The sequence below is a fragment of the Bufo bufo genome, chromosome 6, assembly GCF_905171765.1.
Source record: "Bufo bufo chromosome 6, aBufBuf1.1, whole genome shotgun sequence".
Lineage (NCBI taxonomy): Eukaryota > Metazoa > Chordata > Amphibia > Anura > Bufonidae > Bufo > Bufo bufo.
The window spans coordinates 95,775,974-95,800,626 of NC_053394.1; the positions used below are offsets into that span (position 1 = coordinate 95,775,974).

The following is a 24,653-nucleotide window of genomic DNA, read 5'->3' on the forward strand; positions in this document are numbered from 1 at the left end:
CACCCATGCCTCCTCAAACAGTTGATTGGTGGGGTGGAGGGTGTCTGACAACCCCGCCGATCTGATATTAATGACCTATCCTGAAAAACCCCTTCAAAGGAAAACAAAAAAGAAAAAAAAGCAGAAAGCCTGTAGTAAAAGCTATGGTCACCAGAGACTTGAATTCAATTATTACTTTACACACTTATATAGCGGTGACATATTTCGCAGCTCTTTACAGACATCAGCATCACACTGTGCCCAATGGGGTGCACAATCTAAGGTCCCTATCAGTATGTCTTTGGGGTGTGGGAGGAAACCGGAGAACCCGGAGGAAACCCAAACAAACACAGGGGGAACATACAAACTCCATGCAGATGTTGTCCTTGGTTGGATGTGAACCTAGGACCCCAGTGCTAACCACTGAGCCACCGTGCTGCCACTACTAATAACTCCATGTCATTGTGGGCAGTACCCTTTAATGCAATAAACTGTATCTAAAGTTGTGTAAATTTGGCATCGAACATGTATGAAAACATAAGGTTTGCCTCTGATACATTTTCTAAAATCTAATATGCTTTCACAAGAAAAGAATGTAAAAAAAGGTCATAGCTGACTGTCTGGGAATCGTTCTGGTCCCAACAGTTTGTCAGAGGCCCAGACTACATTTATGTATCTTGGAAAATAAATAGCATCAAAGGCAGTAAATGGCCTATTTTTGGTGGAACTCAGCTCTAAAATGATCCCAGCTGCAAAGGACACATGGGTAAAAGAATCAATATCTCAGACATATAAAGCTGCTGTTTCATGTTATGTAATGGGAGATACCGGGCATTTATGTGCCATATGTGCTTCAAACAATTCCTGTTGGCAGTCAGATAAATTAAAAAGAGAAAAAACTCTTGAGAATATCATATTTAGCATCCAGGCCTAAAAGATCCATCAAAAAATAATTGCAATGCAATTTTATACTGTGTGCTGGGACTGGTGACTCTTTACTGGCGATATACAGTAGAAACGTGCTGGCTCACTTTGTGCCAGAGCTGCTCTATAGTGTCATTTAGGTTTTTTTAACATTGTGTGTCTGTTAAAGTGGGGAAGTTTCCAGCGCATCCGTTAAACAGACCCCTAGGCCACCATTACAGTCTGTTCATTTGGTATCTGTTTGGCGGCATCTAACGCGGCTTATGCTTTAGCCGCATAGAATAGAGCAGCAGACTGTGCTATTCCATGCACAGGTGTCCAGTAAAACTGTATGCTGCCGTATAAGGTTTTTTTTTTTTTAAAAGGGAACATATTGTGAACAGATGCCACTGTACGTTAACTTTGCTGTGAATTTTCCCTTTCCTGGATGAAAAAGCAGCATAAAAGGCATGTTATTGAAAAAATTGCATGCGCAGAAAGCTCCTTAGGAGCCAGTGCAGAGGATGAGAGTTGTAATGGCCCTGATGAGATGTTTTGTCATGGTGTACTCCCTCAGGCTGGGGATCGGTGCAGTGGATAGGTGGTTTGAGGAACCAGGCCAGAAGTAAAAGTCTCTTTTTATTGCAAGTGCAAAATATAACTTGTAGTACATCCAACATTAGTTTATACAAAGTGCAATTTCTTTCCCCCGATAATGAGGTATGGTGGCTGGATAAGTGTCAGTTGCTAATGACTCTCCCTTGAACCTCTGGCTAACAGCTGTAAGCTGGCACTTGTGGATAAAGGCGTACACTGTGTAATGCAGGCTTTGGGTTGGTCTGGCCTGGATGTAATCTAGGTGATGGGTATCTGAGCTGCAGTCCCTCACCTGCAGCAGGGTCTGTAAAGCTGTGGCTTGCTAGTCACTCTGCTGACTATCAATGCTGTAGCTTCTAGGAAAGCTGTATTCTGGGGTTCTTGCAGTCTCTCTGGAGTAGTGGACAGTTGGATCTTGTGCTAGTCCCTAAGACCCTTGGAGTAGGAGCAATTGGACGTGCTTCCTTCCTTATTACTGTCCTAGCTAGAACACCCTCTCCTGGCAGGAAGCAGGACCAGCCCACTCATACTAAGAGGGGAGAAACAGGGTGGTTAACCCTGTCCCTGCTAACCATACCATTTCATGCTGCGTACATAACATTAACATATTAATACATAACAATTGCAGATACTCCCAGGTCTGGGGTAATGCACATGTGTTTTTTATACCTTTTTTGGGAGCATCCAAAACGCAGCACAGCCGCGATGTGTGGCAGCACCCTTAGGAGTTGGCTGATTTCTCTCTGGACTCTGTTGTTTATCCTGTTGTCTGAAATCAAAGCCTGCCCCAGATTCCTGGACCCCTGTGTGTTCCATGTACACTTGACTTGTTCAGTCAAGCAAAGAAGACTAGGCAGAAGGAACTCTGTCTCTGTTCCACAAAACCTGAGCCTACTCCCTAAACTTTTATTCCTGGACTAGTTTTTGTATCCTCTACCCTATCCAGTATGCTTTATCCTGGAACCATTAAAGATGACCCACACTTTACATAAACTTTAGATATGTTACTTACAGAGTGACATATCAAAGGTTCTGACCGGTGGTGGTCTGAGAGATGAGCTCATTGAGACTAGACTGACACCATCTACACTTCCATCTTCAGCAGTGATGAGAGACAGAGCTTAATGAGAGCATTTAACTCCTCATTTTAGCAATCAGTGGAGGTCTCAGCACTTATCACTCACTCACTCATCAAAACCTTTGATATGTCGCTATGACGTATCAAAAGTTTATGTAAAGTGTAGTTACTTTTTAAGCTTGATTCCTGAACTCAGTGCCCAGGCGATCCAGAGACTGTTCCCTGTATTCTGTAGCTGTGCTTTTACTTTGTTTTTGTATGTGAATTTGTGCCTGAGTATAAGAACATGTCTTTGCACATTTTCCTCTGCTGTCCAATAGCAACTGGTTCTCCAACCATCCTGTGTGGTCTGACTGTAGCTAGGACAGTCCAATGTAGATAACGATCCAGACTACTGTGCAGAAACCAAATGTTTTTTATCTTTTCCGCTGTAACCAGTAGAAGATACTCCTAGAGACAAACAGACCTCGAAAGCTACCGGAAGTACAGTAGAAACCTGTGTACCTCTAGACCTACTGGCTAGTGAAGCCACATAAGGCATTCTTTGTTCTACTGGAGCTACCTACCACTCGTATGCAAATACAAATGAAACCACAATGCAAAAGAAATGTTACAATATAGCTGCTGCATAAAATAACAAATCTAGAACTGTTTTGATGGTGTCTTCACAATGTAGAGACACGCAGGGAGCACCGTCAATCCTGGCATAAGTACAAATTCCTAAATCTCCCTATTGATTCCAGAAGAAGGCCTATGGAGGAGGTCAGACAAAGTTATGAGAAATTCGATTTGGCTGCTACAAAGAAATTAGATTCATGAAGAATTACTTTATGAAGCGCATTCCTTTGTATGTAGCGGGCGCAATGACAGGGAACGGCGATCGCGCCGACCCCCCCATCCTTGAACCCCTTCATGGTTAAAAGTTAAATCAGGATTAAAAAAAATAATAAATACTCAACTTATCCATTTGTTCGTGTAGAGGTCATCAGGACCATCTTGATTGAAGACACCACGCAAAATCTCACGCTGTAATGTGATGACGTCATCACGCTGGCCGGGTGTGGTGACGTCATCACATGACGTCTTCATGCACGGCCAGCGCGCCGGCGTGGTGACATCTTACATCACCCTGCTCGAGATTTTGCGTGGTTTCTGCCGCAGCTGCCTCTTCAGGTGCAAATGGATGAGGTGAGTATGTATTTTTTTTATTTCTACCGCCATTTCAGGAAAAATAGATTTGTTATCAGGAAGCTCAAGGAAATTCGGCTTTGCAGTGAAACAAATTTTTCCTGAAATCCGGATCTAATTCCACTTCGGATGCTTCCATTCGCTCAACACTATTAAGGACCGTGCACTTTCAGTAGTTGTCAGCTCATTTTGCCAACAGTTACAGTGTATTTCTTCCAGCTCCTCCATAACGCATGCATGCTGATAGTTCAATTGATCGTGCATGTGGTCCATGTGGTGAAGACGGGAGTAACTCTCTATCAGAGACCTATGCAGAGGAAAAAGAGACTGAGCATGTCAAAATTCAACATGTCAAATCCCTCTTTCACTGGCTGTCATCTGTTAGGGGAGAGTTGGCATATCCCCATACACAGAAGATAGTCATCAGGCCCCGAAATCAGTAGGTTTGGCCAACTTTACTCTTACGTGTTTGGACACCTTTACATCAAATGTAAAGGAAGATGTTGCAGTGCTGAATATATCATTTAACAAACTGGCATTTCATCGTTTATGCATTAAGTTAAGACAGTAGTCCTGTGTCAAACCATCGACAGAAATACCGATGGGTCAGCAGTGCTACAAATGTAGCTGTACTTCAAAATTCTGTGTTGCCCATAGTGATCGGCAAACCCACTCACCACATTGGTTGTGTTGGGAGATGCTCCATGGTGCGTTAACTGAGAAACGATATTGACATGTCCCATGAAGGCAGCGACGTGGATCGGTGTCAGGCCAGACTGTGAATGAGACAATATTACTTATTATGGTTCACAGATCCATTACAGAGATCCCTAAAAGAAGGGCAGAAGATCTTTACAGAGCCCCTGGCCTCATCTTTCTAGTTTATGAACAGAATGAAAAATTGTTAGTAAAGACTACACCGGAGCAAGAAAATGTAATTGTGCATGGCAATACTGGTATTCCAACTTTGTGTAAAATTGAGTTACAACTCCATGAGCAAAGATGGCTGCATTCATGGTTGGCACATGTTGCGTCAGAAGAGGAGGTCAGGGATTTTCATTTCTATCTATCTGTCTATCTCATATTTGAATAAAGGCTGGACATCACGGCAGGGGTGAAGCTAGGCTTTCTTTCACATCTCTGTATGTTGAAGTGGATACATGGAATTCAGCACCCCAACTATTAGTGTCTTCTGCCCTGACTTCCAAAATAGTATATATCTACCGTATGCTATTATTAAAACTTTTACTGTTGGCCTCAAACACCTGACCCACCCCCACCCCCTTCCCCAACCCAAACCAAACATGCACACATACTCATGGCCCTCTAGTCCTGTGCTACATGAGAGTACATAAAGTTAGAGGGGCCCATAGCAAAATGGTGCTCCCTTCTAATATAGAATAACATCACTACACTAACCACCCGGGACAGGAGGATTAACTTTTTGTATAATATATGCAAACATTCATCGGGCTCATATAATACCCTCCAGCGCAAAGACCACAAATGGCTGCTGCACACTAGGACACCGCAATCATACATATTACCAGGCGAACTATATTAGGATAAGTGTATTTGGAGCGCTGTACCAGTCTTTATATCAGATATTATGAACACTTACCTGATTCTCAATGCTCTCCCAGTCCCCAAACGGTTACCCCGATGAAGATCGGCAGCACTCCACATGTGTTAGAACAAAAACAAACCAGTCAAACTGAGTGACGTCACAACTGCTGTCCTGGAGGCCACAGCAGGACACTCCAATCCAATACGCTTTGGAAAAACATGGTTTCCTTCTTCAGGGATATGACCTGATTTTGATTTTGTTCCGACACACATGGCGCACTGTCGGCTGGGTCCTTTCCACGGAACTGTTAGTGGAGCTCGTGGACTTGTTTGTATCCACATTACCACCCGAATACCATCTTTGGAAGAAATTGGAACACTTTGAAGAACCCAGACTGTATAAGGAATTATATCTGCCAATCTTTCACTAGAATATCCGTTTGGAGAATGGGAGAACACTAAGAATCAGGTAAGTGTTCATACGATCTGATATATAGACTGGTGCAGTGCTCCAAATATATTTATCCTAATATAGTTTTCCTGGTAATATGTATGGTGGTGTAATGGAGCAGCAGCCCCAATGGAGTTGCTATACAGGTGCCATCATTTAGATGAGTGTAAGGAACATTTAAGCTGCTGTGATATGGTTTAATTTTGGGCATGAACTGTACAATATCTGCTTGATTAAGGAGGATTAACTTCCCCATCTCCTTTCCATGACCCATGGATTAAATCCACACACCCTTGTTTTCTAAGGTATGAAGTGAAGGACCCGCCACAGGTTCTCATTCAAATTAGGAAGGCAGGCAACATGGAAGGTGTTCCTTGCATTGGCTGCTATCTTGCTATATATGCCTGCTAGCTATTCTCCCTCATCACAATTTCCAAATCTGAAAACATTGCAGTCCAACCGCAACTTAAATGCCATCAAACTGGGCCTCTATGCCGCCTCACCAGTGCCAACATCATACTCACTTCAGTGACTGCTTGAATAGACGCCCCATGTTTCAGGAGAAGTTCCATTACTTTAATCCTGTTTTTCTTGCAGGCAATATGAAGGGGTGTGAAGCCATTCTGTTGGGCAGAAAAACATATAGATCTATAAGTATCTCCATATAAAAGTATGAAAGCTTCTCATATAGGATTCCGCCATCCAAGGTGAAAGAGTCCTGGTGGAGAAAGCTACTGCAATATACATAACATGCGAGAGATCTCGACCCATTGCCTCACCGAAGAGTAAGCACTGGTTGATGCCTTCAAAAAGTGTCCGCCTCTGCTTTGGTAGCAGTAGATGTTCTTATAAAAGATATATCAAGCATACAATATATTTTCATAGAGCTTCTTGTTAAAAGTTTGGATAGTTTGGACTCCTCACATTAAGTGCTCCCTGTAGGTTCACATATAACCTCTAAAGCACAGCGCCACTTTATTTTCTGTTACAAACAGATTTTTTCAGTTTTTCAAGGGCAAGCATTCCCCAAGCTCAGCAAAAATAGAAATGTATAATGCTGCACGCCACTGAACTGTGCTGATGACTTGGCATGATGGCGATGTACTCTGATCGAACCTTGATGAAAGCTTGCTGGCTAGGTAGCATGGTGAGACACAAACATTTTCGAGTGTTATTTCTAATGCACATTCTATGCAAATACTGAAACTTTACTTAAAATTAGGACCCAGGGTAAAGAGCTAATTTCTTGCCGAGTTGCAATTAGAGAGGTGAAATACAAGTACAGCCTAAAAACGGATGCCACCTTGGAATACTGGTTAAACCTTAAAGTGAATTTCCACCTGTTATCACCATGATGGTTAGGTCCAACATTTTGCTCTAATTTTTTTCTTAATTTATCTGTATAGTGGACGGAGCTTCCTTTTTCTCATACAGACCTCCAGATCCCCTGCACAGACATAGCTTTAAGAAAATGTGCTGTCTCCAGCCTCCACTAGAGGGAGCATGGGGGTATCACTGAATACTGTGCTATTATTGAGGTCAATGTATAAACTGTATACAGAAAGCTCAAAGCTTACTTAAAGGAGATCTGTATCTTTACGGACCTGCCTGTTTTTGTAAAATAACTGCATTCCCCATGAAATAACAATGAGGAACATTTTTCTTAGACCTCCAGGTTGTGCTATTACTCCTAGAAATTTGGGAATGGTACATTTCTAGGATGAATAATAGATGAACTGCACCACACAGAGTTCTTAAACGGGTTGTCCCACAAAAAGTATTCTATATTTTTCAAACAAGCACCTGGATCTGAATACTTTTGTCACTGCATGTAATGAATTTAGTATTAATAAAATTTACTGTACCCCCGGAGATATTAACTGAAATCTCTCTGTGTAGCGTCACCCGCTGTTTGCCCTTTTTTATAAGTTCTACGTCCAGCTCACTGAGTTTGACATACAAGCTCAATTCTATCCTTCAACTGCCTCCTTCTGCAGCAGAAAGGACATGCCCCCTGAGAAAGTGACCACCCCTGACCTGTCAGCCTGAAATAAATCTAGCAGAACAACTGCACCAATTAATGGGCAAATCCATGTGAGGTACAGGGCTGGTTCTAGCTTTGTTAGAAAGAGATTTGTATATACTACATGATGTCTGATTTTCATTGTTTACATTGCTCATGGGATAACCCCTTTAAGAAAAAAATGCTCATGAAATGGTTATTTCCTGAGGAATGTATTTACTGAAATGGATTAGTGAGGAACGGTGAAAGGTCTTCTTTTAAAGGCTATGGACACCTTTGTGCACTAAAAATCAATAACCCCATATCTTACCGTAATGCAGCACATAATAAAATTGCACTTTTGTTTACTGGTATCAGCTTTGCTTCACATACTCTCAGAAATGCTCTTCTATGAGTTTTGCTCACTGCTGACATCTCCTGTGAGGCTCTGTGGGTGTTCTTGTTGATTTCACAAGCACTAGCACAGCTCTGCTGCCCCGCCCCCACATCCTGTTACACAGCACAGCTCTGCTGCCCCGCCCCCACATCCTGTTACACAGCACAGCTCTGCTGCCCCGCCCCCACATCCTGTTACACAGCACAGCTCTGCTGCCCTGCCCTCACATCCTGTTACACAGCACAGCTAGCAGCCACTTACAAATAGGCTGCTGGAACTTGAAAGTAACTTGGTAGTAAGATTTCATTCCAATCCACAACACGGTGAGGCTTACAGTATGCTACAGCCTGTAATCAGCAAATCTATTTCTCACTTTCCATTCTGTAGAAAGTCCATTATTTGTAGACACAATAGATATTTCTCATAGTAACGTTAGTGCAGCGATCTACAGTGAGAACCATGGCGTTATAAGCCTGATATAGATCTCATTACTGACAGCTCTCACATGGTCACTACATGCGCTCTCTTCTGAACACAGTATTATGTGCAGTCCACACAGTAAGCTGTCACTTTTCCCACACAGATTAGTACAGTGTGAGGACACACAATGCTCTGTACACATATGCAGTGCGGGAGATTTATCAAAGCTGGTGCAAAGGAAAACTGGCGTCGTTGTCCTTAGCAACCAATAAGATTCCTTCTTTCATTTTCCAATGAAGCTGTGAAAAATTAAAGGTGGAATCTAATTGGTTGCTATGGGCAACTAAGCCAGTTTTCCTTTACACCAGTTTGATAAATGACATATACATATATGTAAATATTTTTTTTTCACACTCTCAAACACTTTATTCACTCCTGTGGTCGCAATGTTTTCAGCTCAAAACGTTGCGACTAGTGTTGAGTGAACTTGTGTTTAAAGTTCGGCGTACAAGGCTCAGGTTATCTAAGAATTCTGTTATGGATTCCGCTACCACGGACCATAAGGGTCCATTCACACGTCTGCAACTGTTTTGCAGTCCTCAAATTGTGGATCCGCCAAACACGGACACCGGCCATGTGCATTCCGCATTTTGCGGCATGGGTACCCGATCTTTATTATTTTCCTTAATAACATGGTTATAAGGGAAAATAATAGCTTTCTTAATACAGAATGCTAAGTAAATTAGGGATGTAGGGGTTAAATAAATAAAAATAAATGAAACTTACCTCATCCACAGCCCGGCTTGTCTACTTTCTTCTTCTTTGAGGACCTGGGAGAAAAGGACCTTTGTTGACGTCACTGCGCTCATAACATGGTCTGTCACATGGTCCATCACCATGGTGATGGACCATGTGATGAGCGCAGTGACGTCACCAAAAGCCCTTTTCTCCCAGGTTCTCAAAGAAGAAGAAAGAAGACAAGCCGGGCTGCGCGAACAAGTGGATGAGGTGAGTTTCATTTACTTAGTATTCTGTATTAAGAATGCTATTATTTTCCCTTATAACCATATTATAAGGGAAAATATTAAAATCTACAGAATACCTAACCCTAACCCGAACTTCTGTGAAGAAGTCCAGGTTTGGGTCTGGGTACCACATTCAGTTTTTTATCACGCGCGTGCAAAATGCATTGCACTCACGCGGAAAAAACTGAAGAACGCAACGCAATCGCATACAAAACTGACCCCACTCGCAGGTAAAATCGCATGATTTACCCACGACGCACATGCATCCTATGTGGCCCTCACACGCGATGTCCGTGTGAAAGAGGTCTTAGTTATGGTTCGTGCTAGCAAAATCCATAACGGAATTCTTACATAACCCGAACCTGAACCTTGTACGCCAAACTTGAAACACAAGTTCTCTCATCGCTAGTTGCGACCACAGGAGTAAATAAAGTGTTTTTCTTTTCACTAATTTTTTGTGAGAGTGCTGCCATTTAAAAAAATTCCTATATTGTCCTGGATTTGTCGCCGGATCCATTGGCCTGCACCCCCATATTTATATTTGGCCTGCTGTGCTGCTATTATATATTAGGGTTATTCCTGCAGTCTTTTGCTAGATGTAGTTGTGCATTGTGTGTGTATATATATATTGCTCTTTTTATGAGGCAAGGTAACCAAAAAATGGCCGTTCTGGCACAGTTTTTATTTTTTGTTTTTTACAATGTTCACTTGACAGAGTAGATAATGTAATATTTTTAATAGAGCAGGTCGTAACGATGCGGCGATACCTAATATGTCTATTTTATTTTTATTTTTTGGGATTTACACAATAAATTTTTATTTTTTTTAATCATGTGTTTGTTTCCATTTTCTGAAAGCCATATTTTTTTTATTTTTTTGGGCGATTGTCTAAAGTTGGGTCTCATTTTTTGTGGGATGAGATAATGAGATTGGTACCCTTTTGGGACACATATTAATTTTTGATTGCTTGGTATTACACTTTTTGTGATGTGAGGTGATAAAAAAATTGCCTTTTTTAGCACAATTTTATTTCATCTTTTTTACGGCGTTCACCAGACGGGTTGGATCACATGCTATTTTTATACAGCAGGTTGTTACGGACACAGCGATGCCTAATATCTGAATTTTTTTTCTTTTATTTTACACAATAAAAGCATTTTAGAAAAAAAATTATGTTTTTGTGTTTCCATTTTCTGAAAGCCATATTTTTTTATTTTTTGGGAGATTGTCTTAGGTAGGATCTAATTTTCTGCGGGATGAGATGATTGTTTGATTAGTACTATTATTGGGCACATATGACTTTTTGATCACTTGGTATTACACTTTTTGTGATGTAAAGTGCTAAAAAAAAATATTTTTGGGCACATTTTTTATTTTAGTTATTTATGGTGTTCACCAGATGGGTTGCATTAGTTACAGACATGATGATACCTAATATGTACATTTTTAAAACTTTATTTTATACAATAAAAGCATATTTGAAAAAATATCATGTTTTTGTGTCTCTATTTCCTGAAAGCCATATTTTTTTATGTTTTGGACGATTGGCTTATGTAGGGGCTCATTTTTTGCTGGATGAGGTCATGGTTTGATTGGTACTAATTTTCGATACATATGACTTTTTTGATCACTTTTTATACAATTTTTTGGGAAGTGCGGTGGACAAAATTTCAATTCCATCATAGTTTTTCTTTTTTTTCTATGGTGTTCCCCATGCGGTAAAAAATAAAATGATACTTTTATAGATCAGGTCCTTACGGACGCGGCAATACCACATGTTTAGTGTTTTTTATTTTTTACATTTTCAACCAATTATGTGTGGATATAGGAAGGTTTTTTTCTCTCTTTTTATTTTTTTAAACTTTTTTTTTAACATTTTTTGGACCCAGACCCACTTGGTTCTTGAAGATACAGTGGGGCTGATGGCTTACAATACACTGCAGTACACTGTATAGTGTACTACAGTGTATTGAACTCACACTAAGGCCTCATGCACATGGCTGTTGTGCGGTCCCCAATGCACGGGCAACGTCCGCGTGGCAGCCGAGATGGATCGAGACCCATTCAACTTGAATGGGCTCGTGATCCGTCCGCACCGCAAAAAGATAGAACATATTCTATTTTTTTGCGGTGCGGAGGCACGGACAGAAACACCATGGAAGCACTCTGTAGTGCTTCCATGGGGTTCCGTGCCTCCGTTCCGCACTGTGAATGGGTCCGTATACGTGATGCGGGGAGCACACGGCCGGTGCCCGCATATTGTGGATCTGCTGTTTGCAGGCCGCAATACGGCCACAGCCGAGCAACGGCCGTGTGCATGAGGCCTAAGCCTGATCAGGCGTCCGGTTGTCGTGGTAACCACCGGGCCGCTGCCACAGAGCAGCGGCCTGATGGGGGAGCGCCTTCCCTCAGTTTACCCTTCAAGCATCGGGCCTGATGGTTAGCCCCTCTATACAGCAGTCCCTAAGGACCGCAGCATGGAATTTACTAATCCTATAAGATGGTGTAAGACCGTGTCTAGATGCACTGACATTAGTAAATGAGGGCCAATGTCCTTTTTTTTATTTTTATAAATTCGTAAAAACAACTCCACATCGAGACATAATGACAGTGAATCACTACCAGTTGATATTTAATTCTGTGTCTTTATTGGAGTCATAAATTGCCCATAATGTGACAGATGGAGGTAAGCTGTGAGTAAGTAGTAACAAAGTCCTCTACAGCTAGTTCCCACGAGGTCAACACATCCTGTCCCTGTCATCTGGTGATACGACGACCATGGAAAAAATACAAATCCTATTTGGACAAATTCTTATCTTGTGAATTACAAGAATATACAGTATGGAGTAAACTTCCTGTAATAGTTACAAAACTTCTCACAACTTTTATTCTGAAAGTAAAACTATAGGACTGATTCTATAACACACAAAATGCACAATTATACATTACTAAGCATGTAATACATCGTAGGGCATGTAAACCATTTGGACATCATTTTTAAAGCATTGTGAGATATGGCAGGCTGTTCCACCAAAACATTCCCATCCGGCCCCATTAAACTATAAGGCCTCTTTCACACGGGCATCATGGATTTGGGTCGGATAATATGCGGGCGTAAGAAAAATCGGCATGTTTGGTACCCAAACCCGAACTTCTTCACAGAAGTTCGGGTTTGGGTTAGGTGTTGTGTAGATTGTATTATTTTCCCTTATAAGGCCTCCTGCACACGAACGTATTTTTTTGCGGTCCGCAAAAACGGGTCCCGTTTTTACGTGATCCGTGACCGTTTTTTCATCCGTGGGTCTTCCTTGATTTTTGGAGGATCCACGGACATGAAAAAAAAGTCGTTTTGGTGTCCGCCTGGCCGTGCAGAGCCAAACGGATCCGTCCTGAATTACAATGCAAGTCAATGGGGACGGATCTGTTTGACGTTGACACAATATGGTGCCATTTCAAACGGATCCGTCCCCATTGACTTTCAATGTAAAGTCTGGAGTCCCTTTTATACCATCGGATCAGAGTTTTCTCCAATCCGATGGCATATTTTAACTTGAAGCGTCCCCATCACCATGGGAACGCCTCTATGTTAGAATATACTGTCGGATATGAGTTAGATCGTGAAACCTCATTTCCGACAGTATATTCTAACACAGAGGCGTTCCCATGGTGATGGGGACGCTTCTAGTTAGAATATACTACAAACTGTTTACATGACTGCCCCCTGCTGCCCTGCTGCGCCCCCCCCCCCTTCCTCCCTCTATTGTAATAAATCGTTGGTGGCACAGTGTGCGCCCCCCCCTTCCTCCCTCTATTGTAATAAATCGTTGGTGGCACAGTGTGCGCCCCCCCCCCCCCTTCCTCCCTTTATTGTAATAAATCGTTGGTGGCACAGTGTGCGCCCCCCATCGGCCCCCCCTCCCTCTATAGCATTAGCAACATTAGTGGCCAGTGTGCGGCCTCCCATCTCTCCCCCCCCCCCCGATCATTGGTGGCAGCGGGTTACTAGCAATAGTACAATAGTAAAAGATTCATACTTACCTGGGAGCTGCGATGTCTGTGTCCGGCCGGGAGCTCCTCCTACTGGTAAGTGACAGTTCATTTAGCAATGCGCCGCACAGACCTGTCACTTACCAATAGGTGGAGCTCCCAGCCGGACACGAACATCGCAGCAGCCAGGAGCAGGTAAGTATGAATCTTCTACTATTGTATTATTGCTAAGTAACCATGGCAACCAGGACTGTAGTAGCGTCCTGGTTGCCATGGTTACCGATCGGAGCCCCAGCGATTAAACTGGGACTCCGATCGGAACTCCGCTGCCACCAATGATGGGGGGGGGGGGTGGAGATGGGAGGCTGCACACTGGCCACCAATGTTGTTAATGCTATAGAGGGAGGGGGGGCCGATGGGGGGCGCACACTGTGCCACCCACGAATTATTACAATAGAGGGGGGGGCGCACTGGCCACCAACCTATTATTACAATAGAGGGGGGGGGCCGCACTGGCCACCAACCTATTATTACAATAGAGGGGGGGGGGGGCGCACTGGCCACCAATGAGATTCAAACTGGGGAGGGGGGGAGGGTCTGCCCCCTGCTGCCTGGCAGCCCTGATCTCTTACAGGGGGATATGATAGTACAATTAACCCCTTCAGGTGCCGCACCTGAAGGGGTTAATTGTGCTGATCACGGCCCCCTGTAAGAGATCGGGTGCTGCCAGGCAGCAGGGGGCAGTCTTGTACACAGTTTGTAGTGTATTCTAACTAGAAGCGTCCCCATCACCATGGGCCATCAAAAAATAAGGAAGGTCATGGCACTCCAGAAGCAAATTCAATGTGTTTTAATCCACGCTAATGCCGCTCAAATCCATGAAAAGTATATATAGAAAAAACTATTTTTTCAATCCATGGACAATCACCAATCACCATGGGAACGCTTCTGTGTTAGAATATACTGTCGGATCTGAGTTTTCACGAAGTGAAAACTTAGATCTGAAAAAGCTTTTATGCAGACGGATCTTTGGATCCGTCTGTATTAAAGTAACCTACGGCCACGGATCACGGACACGGATGCCAATCTTGTGTGCATCCGTGTTCTTTCACGGACCCATTGACTTGAATGGGTCCGTGAACCGTTGTCCGTCAAAAAAATAGGACAGGTCATATTTTTTTGACGGACAGGATACACGGATCACGGTCTCGGCTGCAAAACGGTGCATTTTCAGATTTTTCCACGGACCCATTGAAAGTCAATGGGTCCGCGAAAAAAAACGGAAAACGGCACAACGGCCACGGATGCACACAACGGTCGTGTGCATGAGGCCTAATCCACTTGTTCGCGCAGCCCGGGTTCTCTTCTTTCTTCAGGACTTGGGTAAAGGACCTTTGATGACATCACTGCGCTCATCACATGGTCCATCACATGATCCATCACCATGGTGATGAATCATGTGACGAACCATGTGATGAGCGCAGTGTTGTCACCACAGGTCCTTTTCTTCCTGCACAGCAAAGAAGAAGAAAGAAGAGAAGCCGCGCTGCGCGAACAAGTGGATTAAGGTGAGTTAAATTTTATTTATTTTTTTAACCCCTCCAGCCCTATTTTACTAAGCATTCTGTATTAAGAATGCTATTATTTTCCCTTATAACCATGTTATAAGGGAAAATAATAATGATCGGGTCCCCATCCCGATCATCTCCTAGCAACCATGCGTGAAAATCGCACCGCATCCGCACTTGCTTGCGATTTTCAAGCAGCCCCATTCACTTCTATGGGGCCTGCGTTGCGTTGCGTGAAAAACGCACAAAATAGAGCATGCTGCGATTTTCAGCTGTTCCATTCCTCAAAATACGGAATGCACACGGATGTCATCCGTATTTTTTGTGGATCCGTATTTTGCAGACCGCAAAATACAAACGATCGTGTGCATGAGCCCTTAGTGTGTTCCCTAGGAGCTTTTCCTGGCGTACACACTAAGGCCTCATGCACACGGCCGTCGTGCGGCCGTTCCGTGCATTCTGGACCGCAATTGCGGTCCCCAATGCACGGGCAACATCCGTGCAGCGGGCTGGACCTATTCAACTTGAATGGGTCCATGGTCTGTCCGCACCGCAAAAAAAAAAAGACATGTCATATTTATTTGCGGTGCGGAACAACGGAAAAAAAACACCACGGAAGCACTCCGTAGTGCTTCCGGTGTTCCGTTCTGTGACTCCGTTCCGCATCTCCGGAATTGCAGACCCATTCAAGTGAAGGGTCCACACCCGTGGTGCACACGGCCGACGGCCGTGGATTGCAGACCCGCCGTTTGCGGGCCGCAATATGGCCACGGTCGCCCAACGGACGTGGGCATGAGGCCTTAAGGGGTCATTACAAATGGGCTGTGGACACAGAATCACAGGTATTCAGTTTTAGATTGAATAGAGAGTCAGATTGCTTGACATGGAAAACTCTGCAACTAGAAAGTTAAAAAGAAATCACAGCAGACAACAACCATGAATAATAAATCACAGCCAGAGAAGTCACTACCAGCCCCCGAGAGGAGTGAAGAGCCTGCCGAGAAGCACGGACATGGAATATTATACATTCATGTCTTAGTAAACTTCAATGGTGTCAAAACTTCTCATGATTTCAAGATTTCAACAGTTTAACTTGTTTGAGTGTTCAATGGACTTTTTTTTTAAAATATTATATTTAATAATTTAATATTCCCCAAAATGTTATGGATTCATCTATTTGGGTATAAAACAGCTCTCACGCTTGGAGGCTGGCATGCCATGTACATTTCACAGTAAATGCCACTAAGGCTCTCGGGTGCCTAGTGAATGTGGTATTAATGTACACTGACGCCATAACCAATATAACAAGGGACACCGTCTGTGCTAACAGCATCTTTACCACAGTGACAGTCCAATCTCAAGGCTATGTCAGAGATACTGAACTGGTGAGGAACTACCAATTCATCAAACCGATATAAAGGAAAATTGGCTTAGTTGACTATAGAACCAATCAGATTCCACCTTTCATTTTCCTAAGAAGCTGTGAAAAATGAAAGGTAGAATCTGATTGGTTGCTATGGGAAACTAAGCCAGTTTTCCTTTATATCAGTTTGATGGATCTAACCCTTAGTGCTTAGTTCTTAGGTCAGGGTTACCCTTTAACATGTCTATAAATGCTTTCGGCAGTGAACCACACAACGCAGGGTTTCCCCTCCCCCTTATTCCTATGGGAGGGGGAGCGCTATGTAGCATGCATTATAGGCAGGCAGGTCTCTACACTGAAATGGTTAGCATAGCCCGGGTCACTGTCATTTTCAGTGTAATGTAATATTCACAAATGTATTTCCTAATAATGGTGACCCACGCGTTTCACTCCATGGGCTTTTGCTGTTCGTCCGCAGCTTTACGAATCATGGATATATATATAAAGAGGGCAGATGTGCTCACCAATGCTTTGGCGTTAGGATTGGCCTTCTTATCCAGCAGGACCTTTGCCACCTTGTAATGGCCACAGTGTGCGGCAACATGTAGGGAAGTTAGATAGTCATTGGTGACGTCGTCCACAGGTATGTTATGCATCAGCAGGAGCTGGACGCAGTTCAGGTGATCTCCTTGGGTTGCCATGTGCAATGGTGACAGTCCGTTCTGTAAACAGAGGAGCAAGGTGAGTTACAGGTAAGTGCTTTTCTAATAATGGCTGAATGTAACACATATCTCTATGTACTTGTACATTTTACGGAAAAACACCATGAAAAGTTGTCCTTAATTCTTCTTCTACTTATCTTGGTCTCCTGCACAAGTAAAAGATTTTTAGTGACAACCAATAATGGTCACCAATCCAGTACCTCGAGGACTACATTTGGCTCTGATCCCTTTCTCTAGTTGCTTTGTGGTTGTGTCAGTCTTCACTGTAATATAGGCATTCTATTCACACCTCAGGAAGACCAGAGTAAAGCCTGTATTATACTGCCCGATTTTTCGGCAGATAATCACTGAGCGTACGGATGAAGGCTCGTTAGTGTAATACTGCCGCCGATTGCCAGATGAACAAGCAAACACTCGATCATTGGGCAATCCAAATATTTTGACATATTAAAAAATTATCGTTTGCAGGCGGCAGATCGTGGCGTCTAATAAAGATCTGCCGCCTCCAAACCACTATACAGAATGGGGACGAGCGATGGTATAGCGATTGCTTCTCCCCATGCCGTAGAAGCGATCGCTGCATGTAATAGAAGCGGTCCCCTCCTCTAACGACATTCATCTGCCACATTCATCTGTACATTCTTAGGCCCCTTGTAGACGAGAGTGTGCAGATTAGGTCCGGATGCGTTCAGTGAAAAATGCGCGATTTCGCAAACAAAGTCATTCAGTTTTGGCTGCGATCGCATTCAGTTGTTCAGTTTTTATTACACGGGTGCAATGCGATTTAATGCGTTTTACATGTGCGTGATAAAATACTGAAGGTATACAAACAACATCTCTTAGCAACCATCCGTGAAAAACGCATTGCGTCCGCACTTGCTTGCGGATGCGTTGCAATATTTCACACAGCCACATTCACTTCTATGGGGCCAGCATTGCGTGAAAATCGCAGAATATAGAACATGCTGCGATTTTCATGCAACACACAAGTGATGCGTGAAAACCAACGCTCATGTACACAGCCCCATTGAAATGAATGGGTCCGGATTCCGTGCGGGCGCAATGTTTTCGCATCACGCATCACGCATTGCACCTGCGCGGAATACTCGCTCGTGTGAAAGGGGCCTTAGGGTACATTCACATGACAGTATGAATGAGTCCACATCCGTTCCGGACCCATTCATTTTGCTGTCCGCAAAAGATGAGGACAGCACACTGTGTGCTGTCTGCATCCGTATCAATTGCGGACAAGAATATGGGCCGGTATCCGTGTTTTGCGGATCCGCAGTTTGCGGATCCACAACACACGACATTCACACGAACGCATGTTGTTTCCGTGTCCATTCAGTTTTTTTGCAGATTGAATGAGGACCCATTCATTTCAATGGGTCCGCAAAAAATGCGGACAGCACACCATGTGCTATCCGCATCCCTATATCCGTTCCGTAGCCTCGCAAAAAAGATAGAACATGTCCTATTCTTGTTTTTTTGGTGGATCCGCAATTTTTTGGACCGCAAAACACATACGGTCGTGTGAATCTAGCCTTAAGCAGGGTTATAGATAAGTCTTCTTAAATAGAAGTGTAAATGGAACAGTGAATGAAAGTGTCTGGGAATTCCTAACACAACGACGAGAAGGCCACCGTTTTGGAAAATTCCTGACATCTAGATCATCAGTACTTATCATGGGGAAACTCCTTTAAATTGTACATGGTGCCAGAGACTTATATGGAGACACTGGGGGGAATTTATCAAACTGGTGTAAAGTAGAACTGGCTTAGTTGCCCATAGCAACCAATCGGATTCCACCTTTCATTTTCCAAAGGAGCTGTGAAAAATAAAAGGTGGAATCTGATTGGTTGCTATGGGCAATTAAGCCAGTTCTACTGTCTGTAACATATAAATATATATATATATATATATATATATATATATATAGGTGTGTGTGTGTGTGTATATATATATATACCGTATATACAGTACAGACCAAAAGTTTGGACACACCTTTTCATTCAAAGAGTTTTCTTTATTTTCATGACTATGAAAATTGTAGATTCACACTGAAGGCATCAAAACTATGAATTAACACATGTGGAATTATATACATAACAAACAAGTGTGAAACAACTGAAAATATGTCATATTCTAGGTTCTTCAAAGTAGCCACCTTTTGCTTTGATTGCTGCTTTGCACACTCTTGGCATTCTCTTGATGAGTTTCAAGAGGTAGTCCCCTGAAATGGTCTTCCAACAGTCTTGAAGGAGTTTCCAGAGATGCTTAGCACTTGTTGGCCCTTTTGCCTTCACTCTGCGGTCCAGCTCTCCCCAAACCATCTCGATTGGGTTCAGGTCCGGTGACTGTGGAGGCCAGGTCATCTGGCGCAGCACCCCATCACTCTCCTTCATGGTCAAATAGCCCTTACTTTCAAAGTTTTCCCAATTTTTCGGCTGACTGACTGACCTTCATTTCTTAAAGTAATGAGGGCCACTCGTTTTTCTTTACTTAGCTGCTTTTTTCTTGCCATAATACAAATTCTAACAGTCTATTCAGTAGGACTATCAGCTGTGTATCCACCTGACTTCTCCTCAACGCAACTGATGGTCCCAACCCCATTTATAAGGCAAGAAATCCCACTTATTAAACCTGACAGGGCACATCTGTGAAGTGAAAACCATTTCAGGGGACTACCTCTTGAAGCTCATCAAGAGAATGCCAAGAGTGTGCAAAGCAGTAATCAAAGCAAAAGGTGGCTACTTTGAAGAACCTAGAATATGACATATTTTCAGTTGTTTCACACTTGTTTGTTATGAATATAATTCCACATGTGTTAATTCATAGTTTTGATGCCTTCAGTGTGAATCTACAATTTTCATAGTCATGAAAATAAAGAAATCTCTTTGAAAGAGAAGGTGTGTCCAAACTTTTGGTCTGTACTGTATATATTGACATAGGGCAGGGATCAGCAACCTTTGGAACTCCAGCTGCTGTGAAACTACAACTCCCAGCATGCAAACATGCTCAGCTGTTCTTCTAACCCCGATAGAAGTGAATGAAGCATTCAGGGAGTTGTAGTTTTTGAACATCTGGAGTGCCGGAGGTTGCTGATCCCTTACATAGGGCTTTGCACCAAAGAAGTGAAGAAGGTCGATCTGCAGTACCAGACACATCCACATGGATAAGAGTGGCACTGGACATGGCGGGGCTCCAGCAATCAGCGTGGTCATATCTTTCAGGTCATCAATGTTGAGCGTGGTGTCTGATCTGCTGGCGGCATGTTATAGAGCAGGAGGAGCTGAGCAGATTGATACATAGCTTTGTAGTGAAAAATATAACTTGCATTTTACCTGGGTCAGACCTCACAAATCACACATTATCTTTTATTTCAGAACACCCTTGTGGCCATAACGTCACCGTCATCGGTTCATTTATGCATTATCACAACAACGGCATCAAAATCCAATCATCAAGATTATTATGGCTTATCACTGACATAGGTACTTATGTGGTGGCTTGTCATCCGTACATTCACACTTGAAGGGAACCTGTCATGTTGAGCGTGGTGTCTGATCTGCTGGCGGCATGTTATAGAGCAGGAGGAGCTGAGCAGATTGATACATAGCTTTGTAGGGAAAAATATAACTTTCATTTTATTCATTTAAATCTTTGCTCACTCACAGCTTAGGAGTCCAGTGGGCGGTACTACTCAGGGACTGACTGCTATATGCTTTTTTAAATACTTCTACAGGGAAGACAAGTCAATCACTGAATAGGACCTCCCACTGGACTCCTAAATCCTGAAAGAGCAGAGAAGTCAATCAGTAAATTACAAGTTCCCATAAAACTATATATCAGTCTGCTCAGCTCCTCCAGCTCTATAATACGATGGCAGTAGACTGGATAGCATTTTCATGGTGTCAGGTCGATTTATCACATCTACTACGATCAGAGCAAAGCTAGTAGGAGCGACGTTAATGACCGAGTGGATACCAAAGTATCAGTCAAGGAGTCAGACCATTTGAGCACACCCTGTGATCTTCTGCTATAGGCAGTGGCTTCATGAATCTGCAGGCCAGTCATCCCTATGCAGAAGAAAATGCTACTGCAGCACATTAATGGAGCTGCGTGATTTGTTACCGAGATAAAATGGAACTGGTTATGTTAGTGCCATATTCTCCAGGCATCAGGGACTCCAGAGATTTCACCTCTACTCTAAGATGTTTGATAAGCTTCTGGAGTGACGGTTGAAGAAGCAGTTTGTGCCGGCATAAACATATGTGTCATGGCTGAGAAACAGTTAAGTGGAATCCATTATAGCACAAGGCAGGTTCTACTGGTTTCCCATTTCCAGTTTGGTCTGGGTGAAGAAGACTTCACAAGTGCATAAACATTTATCTTGGACAAGCTTCATGGTATTCAGGCACATAAGATAATGACACTTCTCATGAGCGATCCTTGTCCTTTCCCAGGTTTGTCTCCATAGACATACAACTCTTATTGTATCTGAAGGGATTATCTCCCTGGGATTTTCAGGAAGCTAAGGGTCAGGCTACAGAATAAAGCCAACCCACATCTAAAGGCATATAACTAAATGTAACCAATATATATATAACTCAAGGTAACCAATAGTCATAGACATAAAATATCTGATCCATTTATTATAGAAGAATGAAACGTTCAAAATGTACTTTAGTGCCATGAATCCTGGTTTTCATTTGCATAGGATGAATAATGGGCAAAACTACAGATAAATAATGGGCCAAGGACACCAATGCTGGCCCTAGATTTGAGACAACGATCGGCTGCGTTGTGGACGATCAGTTGGCCGTGGAATCGTTAGAACAAACGATCCCACCAGCAACATGCCAGACTAAACTGGCCGACCGGGGAGTTGCTTTTTTTTAAAAAGCTGACTCCGTGGTCATTGAGCACAATGCCAAATGACTGGCTTCATTCATTTGGGCGATCATGACATAAACATGCAGTTTTGGCTGACAACAGCCGAGATTTTCCAGCATGGCTGATTACATTTTTAGCAGACAAGAGTCTGTCGTCGGCCATTGCGAACGATCATTCACGCTAGTTTTTAAAATGACAGTCAACCAAAATGTTCAAAATCGTCCATTTCAGTCAACTTTTATCTCGTGTGCATGGCCAGCTTAACTTTCTGCTAAGGGAGGCTCATCTGGGCACTATATGGTTGTAAAGGGCAGGGGCAGACTGGCTGTGGACCATACAGGGAAAGTTTTCAGTGGACCGATGCCTAAGGGGGCGTCTGAGCAATCCTCATTACAATCTGATGCTCTCAGCATTAAAGGGGTTTTCCAATATTTTAATATTGATCATCTATCCTCAGGATAGGTCACCAATATCAGATCGGCGGGGGTCCGACTCCTGACATCCCCGCCAATCAGCTGGTTGAAGAGAAGGCTGTGCATGTTTACCTGCTCGCCATTGACATCGCAGCGGTAAGCAGGTGTAATTACAATCCGTCCAATTCACTTCTATGGGACGGCTTTTTCTTATACACTTGAATGGGAAGGAGCCGTCCCATAGAAGTAAATGGGATGTCTTCTTGTAATTACACCTGCTCACAGCTGTGATGATCAGGTAAACAGTAAAGGAACAGCTGTGCTCGCATGGAGCGCGGCCTTCTCTTCAACCAGCTGATCGGTGGGGGTGCTGGGTGTCGAACCCCTGCCGATCTGATATCGATAACCTATCCTGAGGATAGGCCATCAGTATTAAAATCCCAGAAAACCCCTTTAATTAATGCTACAAGCACCAGGTACATATAGACCTCAATTCAACTGTATTAAAGTCCTCAGAAAGGTAATTCAGTTGAATACAGGCAGTATTTTGGGCTGCACTGTGACATTTAGTTCTACTGGGGCAGTATTTTGTGCTGCGCTAAGGTACTACTGGCTCTTGCCCACTTGTGTTGTCCTGCCTACAACATGGAGCCACTTTTAGTTTTTTTTACAGGGCCACTTTTAAGTTCCCAGTCCACCCAGGGGGGTAAAGGGGCACTTCCAGTTCTGTATGGTGCTAAGGCACACTTAAAAGAGATTATCCTACAAAAAAAACATTTATCACATATACATACAATGGAGGATAAATGTATGACCGCTAGGACCTCCAACAGTCACTAGAATGGGGTCCGGAGGAGTTTGAGTGGAGTGGCAGTCACACATGCTCACTATAGTTGAGTACCACTATCAAGCAAGTGCACCTAGATTCTGGTGGAAAACGTGCCAAAATGTGGTGGGCGCAGTGTGGGGTTATGTAGCTAGGTTTAAAGAAAGTATCTGTGCTGAACCCGACATGGCTTAACAGGAAAGGAACGTGGCTTTGTGTAAAAGGAGCCGTGGCCTAATATGCAACATTTAGAACCGAAATTGAGCCACAATTCTGGGGTAAAAATTCCATCTCAAACTTAGGCAAACAATATTTGGTATAGGGTCAGAGAAAAGTGTCTATCCCTACACCAGATTTATCACCCAGCCTGAACCCCTGTGATAAATCTGGTGCAGGTCTAGATGGACTGTCTAAGGCTACTTTCACACTAGCGTTTTAGTTTTCCGGTATTGAAATCCGTCATAGGGGCTCAATACCGGAAAAAAATGCTTCAGTTTTGTCCCTATTCATTGTCAATGGGGACAAAACGTAACAGAACGGAATCCTCCAAAATGCATTCTGTTCCGTTTAGTTGTGTTCCCATACCGGAGAGCAAACCGCAACATGTCGTATTTTGCTTTCCGTCCTGGAAATGCGGAGCAAGACAAATCCGGCATGACCCCCAATGCAAGTCAATGGGGACGGATCCGTTTTCTCTGACACAATCTGACACAATTGAAAACGGATCCGTCCTCCATTGACTTTCAATGGAGTTCATGATGGATCCGTCTTGGCTATGTTAAAGATAATACTGTACAACTGGATTTGTTCAGCCGGATCCAGTGTAAAAGTAGTCTAAGCTTAGTAAATCGGCAGCGCGCATGTGTCACTACCACTGAATTCAATCTGCTCCACAGGTGGTTTTGAAATCATACCATACATGTGTCACCTATCCTGTAGATACGTGATAAATGTTTTTTGTGACCTGACCCCTTCAGGGCACTGTGTGGTGCTAAGGGAGCACTTAGGTGGAATGCTGGTTACTGTATACTGATACTATCTAATTGGTTGCTGTATGTACACTATATGGGCATAGACTGTATATTTGGGCACCCCCTTGTGGGTGCGCTCCTGGATCTACCAGTAGTTTTTGGTGTTTGGGAGGCAGCTTGATGGTTGTTCACTTGAACACAGGGAAAAAATACAAACTCCCCACAGTGCCAGCCTCTTAGCTATGGAGAGTCAATATAGCTAGCAATAGAATATGTCTGTGTGATGTGACATCCCTGCTAT

The 24,653-nt window shown here is 43.2% G+C and overlaps 1 protein-coding gene across 8 annotated transcripts in view; it reads right to left on the reverse strand.

Annotated features, from left to right (window-relative positions):
* The window catches only part of ANK3 (ankyrin 3), a 753,651-nt gene that overhangs the window by 184,743 nt on the left and 544,255 nt on the right, over window positions 1-24,653 (reverse strand). For all 8 annotated transcript variants that reach the window (XM_040437293.1, XM_040437301.1, XM_040437297.1 and 5 more), the window contains 3 exons: window positions 17,049-17,246; window positions 6,287-6,385; window positions 4,423-4,521 (listed from right to left, as the gene is read on the reverse strand). In XM_040437293.1, coding sequence (XP_040293227.1) covers window positions 4,423-4,521; window positions 6,287-6,385; window positions 17,049-17,246 — 396 coding nt within the window. The remainder of the gene's footprint in view (window positions 1-4,422; window positions 4,522-6,286; window positions 6,386-17,048; window positions 17,247-24,653) is intronic.